This window comes from Ciconia boyciana, chromosome 1 (assembly GCF_034638445.1).
Source record: "Ciconia boyciana chromosome 1, ASM3463844v1, whole genome shotgun sequence".
NCBI lineage: Eukaryota > Metazoa > Chordata > Aves > Ciconiiformes > Ciconiidae > Ciconia > Ciconia boyciana.
This window is the reverse complement of record NC_132934.1, coordinates 133,807,827-133,818,141: the sequence shown is the minus strand read 5'-3', so window position 1 is coordinate 133,818,141 and position 10,315 is coordinate 133,807,827. Positions and strand designations below refer to the sequence as shown.

Sequence of the window (10,315 nt, the reverse complement as noted above, 5' to 3'; positions counted from 1 at the left end):
TCAAAACAAAGCATTTTCAAAAAATCTTATTTAACCTTCTTCTACAAAGCATGATACGTTGGACTTCTAACTTGGATTTATAAAATGACAAGTTATAATCTCAACAGGAGAAAAATGTTCCATTTGTAAAAAATGGAACATTTCTGAGATATTTCTTATATTTCTGAGGTACAGCTCAGGAATCAATACTTTATTTACCAGAGATACAATAGTTTATCTCTTTCCAGGGATGCAACTAGGAAGCCAGAGCTGTTCATTTCTGGATACGTGTTGCAAATGTATGACTACAGACCCAAACAGAATTCTTACTCCTTACCCCTCATTTCCTCCTGTTCTCCTAACTGTTACTAAAAAAACCATGGAATAATCTAGAAAACTTTACTGCTGGAAAGCTATGGTGGGACTATCATTCTTTGTACAAAAATATTTTAATGCAGTTATTTAGAAATGTTAAATAAGAGCATTTCAGTGATAAAATATTTTATTAGTGCTTCTGTTTCAGTACATTGAGCAATATATTGGGACTTTAAAAAAAATTCTCAAGTTTCACCATACGATCTTTCAATCTCAGACACCACTGTTACAATAGAAGCAGACGCTATGGTAGACGAAATCATCCCAACAGTGAGGTTCCGTATTGCCAGTTGAGACCCATAAAGCAAGATTTGGGTATGGTAGAGTGGGTATTTTATATATCTATGCATATGAAAAAGATTATGGGAACTCTGCCAACCATGTGTGAATGTGACCAGCCAACTGAACGCTACGTCTCATCCAGCTCCTGGCAGGCAGGGTGGTTTGCTGTGATACAGGATATGCTGGCTGGAGACAGCTCTAGCATTTGATGAGATGACAAATAGATCCTTTGTGTGGGTTTTTTTGTCACTCTGAAGCATCACCAATATCACTCACCCACTCACTCCACACTATGCAAAAATATCCATTATTTAAACGCTTTGTATAAACTCAACAGAGATTGCTGTCAAGGTATGAGATACTCCGCGGCTAGTAAAGAACACATGAAACCACAGACAGAAAAACGGGAGACCTTATTTTGAAAGGAGGAAAGCAAACAGAAACTGTAAGAAAGGAAGTAAGCATCAGGTTCAACAGAATGAGGAAAAGAAAGTCCTGCTGCAAAAACAGGACTATAAAGTGTATCAGTCTATAAGCGTACAACATAATGTAGCGAACAATACCGCATAAACAGCAAATGAAACAATGTCACACGATAGAGAACCTTGTGCATGAAATAATACAACTTTTTATTCACGTTTTATAGATTACTTTTATTTATTTTTGCTTTAATAATGCATATTCTGTTCACTCTGTGCAAAATTGGGGACAGAGGTGGGCGTTTAAATCATCTAATGAAAATCAAGCGGAAATGAACATTCAAGTTGAGGGAGAGGCCTATCAAAACCAGGAAAGCTAAAAAGCCACAGCTGCTCAAGACAAAGCTGCTCTCAGCTGCGCCCTTTTGTCCTGCCACCTCGCACAAACCTGGCTCTACTGACTGAGCAGCTGTACACTGAGAAGGTGACCTCCGCCGGACACCAGGGACAGGAGTCGTCATGGTAGCTACATTGGGGAGACCTGGCTTGCAACCAGCTCCAGTCAGTGTGTGGCAAAGAAAGGCACAAATCATTGCAAAGACCAGATTTCTGTTGGTTTGTTTCCTTCTTGTAAATACGTTACTGTACACAACGTAAGTTTAAATTGTAGGGGATTTGGGGACATAAAATTGCATATTTAACAGAACTTAAAACCATAACAAAAAGTAGGCTGTTCTATCTCGAAGCAAAAATAATCCCTCCAGCCCCAACATTAACATTCATTCCTGGCTATATGCAGTACAAACATTTTAAAATCTGTGACAAAAGACAATTAAAAACCAAAAGTCAAAATCATAAAGCTTGTAAACAGATAATCTGAAATACACTTTATTTATGGAAAAATATCATCAAAATAGTACCACTATGGACTAAACTGCCTGAGTTTTCATTTCACCTAGGATCTTGAAGTAGAGAGCGTTTAGCACAAGAAGATCAATTTCAGTCACAACTAGTGCCACACAGCACCGCTTCGGGTGGAAATTTTGTCCTCGTCGTTGGTATTTGTGTTGTGCTATCAAAAACTGTTGTGCTAATCCTTCAAATAAAGGGATGTTGAGGCAATTCTTAAATCATTTGGCACAAAGTTATTTTGGCTGGGGCATAAATTTGAGTCTCAGTCATGAAGAATAATGCAACATTCCACCTATCAAGTATTCACTTTGATTGAAGAGCTTTCTTTATGTCATTAACTTCCATCTGAAAACAAACAAACAAAAAATTTGTGATTAATTTTGATACTTTAACAAACTAAGGCACAGTTGGTGCTGCTTGAAAAGCACACGCTCCATCTTGTCCACAGGTGTCGAGTACGGGTTTTGTACTACTCTTATTTCCACAGATTTCACAAATTGAGGTGACCTCAGCTGCATAAGGTGACCACTCACGGCTTCGTCCCCTCAGAGCTTGACAAGTATAGTCATTGAACGTACCACAAAACCTTTCAAACTCTTTGAATTACTACTTTTGCAAGCCACGCAGCTTGCTGCCAGGAATTACTTGCAGAATGAACACTGTGTCCGTGCAGCAGCTGCTGCACTTACACCTGGCACAAGTAAACTGAACTGCTGGAAATGAGCGCTGGTAGCTGAGGAGCAAAATCTATCCTATCTCTCCTATAGGGATGGGTCTTGCTGTAGGGATGGCGGTTGCCTTCTACACCCATCAAGCCTGCATCCAGGCACCTTAAGGGCCCTGATGGATGTACAGCTGTGTGGTAAAAGGATGTGGCTGAAACCGTCATCAGCCCTAGTTTTACACGTGGCCCCTCTGACAGAGACTGGAAACCCTGTGGAGGCAGGGGTATTAGATTTATTCAAACACACCCACAGTGCTCGACTACGCCATATCATCAAGGCAGTCGTCTTTAATACGTGGACTGAGAGCTGTGCTACTTTATGACTATCAGAGCACTCTTAAACTAACACAACTTTTGTTTGTTAAACTCTCAACTTCACGTAAAGCTAATTACGCCATCTTGACTAGCAACTGAACATTTACCAGTATAAGCAACATTTGAACTAGAGTAAAAGCATTCAGCTATACGATCATAATTTTAAAACCATTAATGCAGGCCTCTCTATAAAGATGTAAAGCCATCCTTGGAGGTAGAATCCAGACCTCTGAATAGTCTGGCCTGTTAGACTAAATCAATAACTGCTATTAAAAATGTTCATTGATTTTATCCGAAAAAATTTCAATTTTAGCTGACCATGAATTGTGTGTTACTAGAAGCCATACTCCTATGTGGTTGCACGCATAAAAGTCCTTTAGGGCAGCCCTGGAGCATAGATATTGATGGTCCCCAGTTCTGCCACCCTTTGCCATGTTCCTAAGGATTTTACTGAGCAGGAACAGCCCAATGAAATTACAATTCTATTTTCTCTCTCTAGTACAAAGAAAAAGTACAGTTGACCTATACCATGAAAATATAAAATATAATCAACACTAAAACACTTATCAAGTACTTCACTCTCCAAAACCCAGAAAAGCAGTTTCAACGTCACTCCATATCGAAGCAGCGCAGTCAGCGATCCTAGTAAAGGCCCAGCTCCACCACTTTCACACAAGTAGGGCAGCGTGCTACCTGGCAAACGACTAAGCCAGGATGATAACGTCTAGAGGGAAGGTACTATACAAACTATGGTAGCAGTAACTGGGCCCCTAATCAGAGCACCTTCTTTTATAGTGTTTCGGATGCTTTAGTAAAGACAACCTGAGTACAGTCTGTAAGGCAGACATAAAAATCTTGCTATATGAATTAATATCCCAAGCATATCAACACTAAGACAAGCCTACTACAAAATATAAAGCTTTGTGAGAGAGCAAATAATTTACAAAGACATGATTTCATTTGTGACAAAATCAAGCCATTAAAACTGAGACTAAAAAATATCATGGTTTGAATCCTATATTGTGTCTAATTTTTTTTTTAAATTTGTCTACTTGTGCTGATAAATTTTTAGATAATTATCAGGCTTTTCAGTAAGAACTCAGTATTGCAATATATATGACATGGACTGGCAACACTATGAAGGGAACAGGTATGTCCCTTTCAGAAATGATAGTAGTTTTTGATTCACTGGAATCTAAGTATCTTAGCAGAGTTTTATGTCCCATACCTGAGGCTAAATCAAACCTGCCAATACTTCCATAACATTAAAAATAATTAAGTACCTGCAATCGTAGACGGATCTTCTTTTCTTCATCCAACTCAGACAGCAACTGTTTAATCTCTTTTCTGTTAAAAGAGTGCAAAAAAAAGCTCAGAATGGAAACAATTAAACTAGTAAAATACAAAAGATCACCTCTGGGAGACATATTTTCCCTGCTTCATTAGTTACGTTTTTTTCTCTGAAGAACTAATTAAAGTCAGTATACTCTTGTATACTATATGCTATACTACAGAGAAGTAAGACTATAAAAGGACAGCACCCCCCCACCCCATACTGCTAATGAATAATACACTTCCTCCTAACAGCCCCACATCCACAGGCTTTGCTCTGGACTAGCTGTATCAACACTGTATCAGCACCCAGCTGCCTTTCTTCCATACAAATCCGTACAAAATGTAGATGGATTGGCTGTTGGTGGGTTACCGGAGTTGGTAACACAAATCCTGCCCATGCTATCACACATACTTAAGCCACTTAAAAGCTGTTTATGCCAGCAATACAATGTAACCTTCAACTTCATTTATAAGACTTAATGATCCCAAATATGGATTTGCTGTCACCCTTCTTTGTCAGGAAGGGGAACATAGCTATAAGGAGCAGACACCTTCTCATGCTCCCATTGAGTGATCTCACCTTAAGACAGAAACCAGTAGGTGGAAGCAGCCCTGGCAAAAAGGGCTGGGGAGACCAGAGGAGCAGGGGTCAGCCTAAGAGGCGAAGCTGTGGGGCTTGCTGGCTAAATCCAGCTTGAACCATGCCCTCCCACATCTTCTCTCAAACTCCCCCCACACCTCTGTTCCACCACAGTCTCTGCACGCTGCTTTCCCTTTTCTTTTTCTTGCCTGGGCTACACACAGCTGACAATGTAAGTGAAGCTTTAGTTTCCGAAACATTAAATATTCTCAGGAATAGCAAGAGCTACATGCCAGCCCCAGTTTCTCCTAAGAAATGAGCAGCTTAAAGAAAGTAAAGATGCACAACACTAAAATAGTAAGATTCAGGGTCATAAACACAAAGGTCTTCAAATGTCCTAATTGCAATTCAATTAATTCCTTTTGTAATACAAGCTTCCTGGGAAAATGTGCTAACAGTCAAACAACAAATTGATTTAATAATCTTAGGAACTTGTAGTAATTTGTACTACAACTAGAACAAATGCACCCCTTATTAAGATCAATGCATATGAGTTCCCAAATAGTTATTGGCAAATTAAACAACATAAGAACCTTATTCACTGCTTATAGCTTGTAACTTAACTTTTTCAACACCCCATAAACATCTGCTTATGTCACAACACAGGGAAAAAAAGCTTTTACAGATGGATAGTGCCAGTCTTTTTTCCTGAGCTTCTCACCCCTGAACATGTTCTGTCAGGAAAGTAGATGAAAATCACTCAGAAACACAAAGGCAAACTGTGCAGAGTAACATACATGAAGGCAAGCTCAAGAAGAAACTGCCACCACCATGCATGAATGAATGCATCCCACTTACAGCTGTGATTTGCAGTACTTACTTTTGCTGGTCTTTCATGGTTTCAATGATGGTTCTTAGCTCCTTAATTTGTGTTCTCAGCTCCTCCAGGGCAGTCTGACCTTGGCTCAAGTGCTCAGTCTTTGGCTTTCCTTCAGTACCGAACAGGGATGGGGAATTTGACCTGTGGCCTGTTGTTCCCATAGCAATTGAGTGAAATCCAGGTGATGGTGAAGGGGATAGTGATGGTTGTACATTACTGCCACTGGACAAACCTCCTGGTTTTGGAGGCAAGGAAGTTTTATTATCACATACCTGCAACAAAAAGAATAACATTTAATGTCTGGAGAAAGCTTTATGCAAATCAGACCTCTAATAAATATTAAGTATTTTGCTGCTCTTCAGTAATGTTGAAAGTCCATAGTCAAACATGGACAGTTTTGGCCAAAGCATGATAAATATAACGATTACTCATTATCTTTGTACATGTACATCAGAGGGGCTCTAGCTGGGACGCAGAAGTTCAGACAGCTTCATTAAGACTTTCCACAGTTGCTACAACCAGTCTTCAACAAGCATTTCCAAGATCTCAGACCTAGCAGTGAAATGAACCAGGGAAAGATGCTCAGTGTTTCTCTTAGAAGTTTGTGAGAACATACCTACATCCATGGATGTCTCCTGAAGAGCACAAAATTGCATGGCCAAGAATCCAAGTTGTATTTTTTTGCAGATTAAATTTATGATCATCAACTAACCATTGAAGGAATCTTCAACACCCAATGTTTTTTAAAAATTAAAAAATGTGTTACATGTTGCCCTTAGTGTTACAAAACCAGCAAAATGTTCCTTAAGTTTGCTTGTTGGTATGATGTAAAAACAAAATCCCATGACTTCAAAATGATAATATATTAATAAGAAATAAATGCACTGTACTGTCCTCTGTTAACTGAAGCTTCTGTGAATCCTCATAACTACCAATGGCTCTTTATTCCTCCAGGAACATAACAGAAAAACACAGCATTAACCTAGTTACCCTGGAACCATGTGGCTAGCTCAGAAGGATCTCATGCTTCTTGAATTGCAATCCAGTGCTCTACTTATTAGACAAGGTATAGAAAAACTGAAGTCCACCTACCATACATGACCAGCTGCTTCACTGTATACACAAAACAGTGTACAAGTACAGTTATCACAATGGCAACTAGGGTGAGTCTTAATTATTTATCACATTGTTATTTGGCAATGCTAATGTGTGCATTATACGACAGCTACCAGGAGTACCTGAAAATCTGATTTGGCCAAGAGTAAGAAAAAGCACTAGGCAATGCTCCAACTCTATCTTCGGAAAAGAGATACTGAAGTCAAATGGCAAATTGGGTAAGATATTGAGAAAAAATGGTATGGAAACAGAAGGAGACATTGTAAGTGAGGACTTGGGGACTGGGGCGATGGCATTAGCTGGACAAAGTAACTGAGAGAAAAGGTAGTGGTCAGATGAAAATTAGGAGAAGGTGTGATGGGCAGGGAAGAACAGGATCCACGGAGTTCTGTGAAAAATAATCTTCCCCACCACACAAGCAGATTGAGCACAGAACTTGTCCTGGGCAAGCACCGCTTAAAGAAAATGTTCTGCAGAAAAAACAGTGTGACCCTAGAAATAAAAACGGCGTTATAATCACAAGAAAGCTGAATCACTCCAGTGGCTGGAATGCTTGACTTCATGACCTTAACTATTCTTTTAACATTTTATATATATATGTGTGTGCATATATGAGTAATGTGTACCTATAAATGGATCCTTCATGGATGATAACCCTTATATCAGTAGACGCAAGTTTCCTTTGGACTGAAAAGAGACGTCAGGCTGAGTTCAAACCTGGAGCAAGTGAGCAAGGCACAACTGGAGTCATCCACGCTGAATACCTTATTCCAGAGCTTAACTGGCTATCAACATTAAAGCCTCAAGCAGCTACTTTCTGATAGCAGTCATCTTGTTTTACAGGAACAACATCTACATCCTCGGCATACCAGCATATAAGTTACAAATGTTGGCCCAAGAGAATTCCTTAATGCAAGTGCTCCCAGAAGAGGGAGCTATATAGCAAAACATTATCCTTATAACTTGATCACAGAGGTGCATGACTTCATCATTCAAATACTTTTGTTATACCATTAGAATGTAAGATTTGTATTATTAGACGTATCCTTATGTACTAAAAAATAGCTCCAACCTCGAAAGCCTGATCTACATACTCCTTCTGTAGTATTTGATTATCCTATAGTTTTCTACCAATATACAGGGAAAATGGCACAAGCCTATAAAATGAATACAATTATACCAATATAAAAAGTGATTATACTTGCAAATTTAAATTCACATACTATTGGAGTGGGTCAGAGAGTTGTATTTTCTCTGCTCACAGACTCTTCTAACATAAATTTAATTTACATCTGCGAGAAAGGGCCTTTGTTTCTAAAATTTATGTCCCTAGCTTCTCCGATTCTGTGAAATGTATTTACACTAGAAGGATTTTTTCACAGTATGGTTATGGAGACATTTTAACTGTGCAATTCACTTTAGACTTGCATTTCAAACACAGAACAGTCTTTAGTTACTGTTACCATTTTAAGCTTCTTTAAAAGGCCAGTTACCTGGTGATTGTTGAATTAAATTTTAAAAATAAATATTTGAATACTGTTTTCAAAAATGAAGATGCATGTGACAAGGTTAAGCAGAGATATTCCAATTAACTTACTTGTGATATTGTAACAGTTCTTGATTTCCTTGACACTTCAATAGTTTTGTGTGTGATGGAAACATGTTCTTCCTTCTCTTCTTCAGGACTTGGTGAGTCAAAGAAATCGGGGCTTGAAAGGGACGACTATACAGACAAACACACATACCCCAAGAGAGGAAAAAAAAAGTAGGTATTTTGATTGTACAATAATTTAACAAAGGAAGAAGAAAAGCATTTATGTGATGACTTTTTTATTTTTAGCTATCATTTTCAAAGTAACAATACTTAAAATGAGGACTCTCCCCCACCCCTACCCTCCTTTTTTACATCTTGTTTTCAAAGCTAGAATGCTTTCAAAGCATTTATGAAATGAGATATACTTAAGAGTTGAAATAAACATTAATTTACATCTTTGCATTGCATTATATCATAAGATGAAAGCACCTTCGTGTTTGCAGGAAGAGCTGTACCTTACTTGGCTAGGACGCTGAGCACTGTGCCATGGGGATGCCAGCTCTGCCACCTGGGCAGCTCTGCCATGGCTCTGCTCAGTGCAGGTCTCACTTTGCTGCTCTTCAGAGGACCCATGCTGCTGCCCGTGCACACTGCTGGCACTGCAGGGCTGCCTTGTGCACGGCCTCTTCGTAAAGCTGCAAACAGGGAAGGTTCTTTCCACCCCCATGCCTTTCCCCATAGATTTGACAGGGGAAGAAAGACCTCTGAACTTGTCTTTTATGTTTCTATAGTTATGTACATAGTAAATTTTGAAAGTTTTCTTTTTTGTGTTCTATTAGTTCCATAATAATCCTTTTTGTTTCCCTCCACTTGGTTTTTCTTCAGCAACATGAACATGGGTAACCATCAGTAGTTGCTCTCATTCTGATATTCCAGAATGCAAAAAGCACAGAAATGAACAAACCCCAAGCCCCAAAGAAAAGGACACTGAAAAACTAAGCAGTGGTTTCCAAAGTATGGTTCATGAGACCAACTTGTCTAAAGAGAAATATTAGAGAGTGAAACTTAAATCACCCTTATATTTACAATTGTGAGCTTAATGAGAACAAACACATGGTGGGTCAAGGAGAGCTGTTGAAGGCTGACAACAGTCTGTCTGTCCTCAAAATCTGGTAGTGTGTCCTAGAGAAACCAAGGGAAATGCTTCTTTTGGGGAACACTTTCAAAGTCCTTAATACTTAGCACAAACAGGCTTATTCCAAAGATTTTTATAAAGGATTCTTCTGGCCTCAGTCATGGCTGGCAAGGAATACCTGGCAGCACCCAAATAAGGGGGTACAAATCTTGTAAGGGAGAGAATGTTTTAAACATCAGTATTCAAAATACTGGCAGCCTTTTGACACTAACTTTCCTGAGCTGCATTTCTCTGCCTCACTGTACGTGTGAAGGAATGGCTGTGTAAATGTAGTAAAAACACCAGGGAACACAAATAGGAGGAGAGAAAATAATAAGAAACAAATACTTTCAAAAGAAAAGGAAAATTAACTTACAGACGTGAGAGACTGGGAGGGTGGTCGCCTGCCAGTAGCTTTTGGTCTGGTTGTAGTTGGATGATTAAGCTTCTCAGCAATTGGTATTACAGAGTCAAAACCTTCCAAGTCTTAAAAATAAAATAAAATTGATTTGGTTTTCTGGCAATTTTCCTCAAAGGGAAAGAATCACAATTTTTTTCTAATTTCAGAGAAATCAAATCCCATTTTCCCCATTGTGTCACAGTGTTCTGCATACGTTTAGGCACCATGATGGCACTAAAAAACCCTGGAAATCAAAGGCAGCTGTAATCCAGTCCCCCTTGCCAAGCACA

General features: G+C 39.0%; 1 protein-coding gene across 5 annotated transcripts in view; it reads right to left on the bottom strand.

Annotated features, from left to right (window-relative positions):
• Positions 1 to 521: 521 nt before the first annotated feature.
• The window catches only part of SH3KBP1 (SH3 domain containing kinase binding protein 1), a 233,539-nt gene continuing 223,745 nt past the window's right edge, over positions 522 to 10,315 (bottom strand). For 2 of the 5 annotated variants that reach the window (XM_072849070.1, XM_072849063.1), the window contains 5 exons: positions 10,002 to 10,111; positions 8,515 to 8,640; positions 5,802 to 6,073; positions 4,290 to 4,353; positions 525 to 2,312 (listed from right to left, as the gene is read on the bottom strand). In XM_072849070.1, the coding sequence (XP_072705171.1) occupies positions 2,271 to 2,312; positions 4,290 to 4,353; positions 5,802 to 6,073; positions 8,515 to 8,640; positions 10,002 to 10,111 (614 nt within the window). In that variant the 3' untranslated portion in view covers positions 525 to 2,270. Of the gene's footprint in view, positions 2,313 to 4,289; positions 4,354 to 5,801; positions 6,074 to 8,514; positions 8,641 to 10,001; positions 10,112 to 10,315 lie in introns of all 5 variants that reach the window. The other 3 variants (XM_072849072.1, XM_072849056.1, XM_072849051.1) reach the window with 3 other exon arrangements.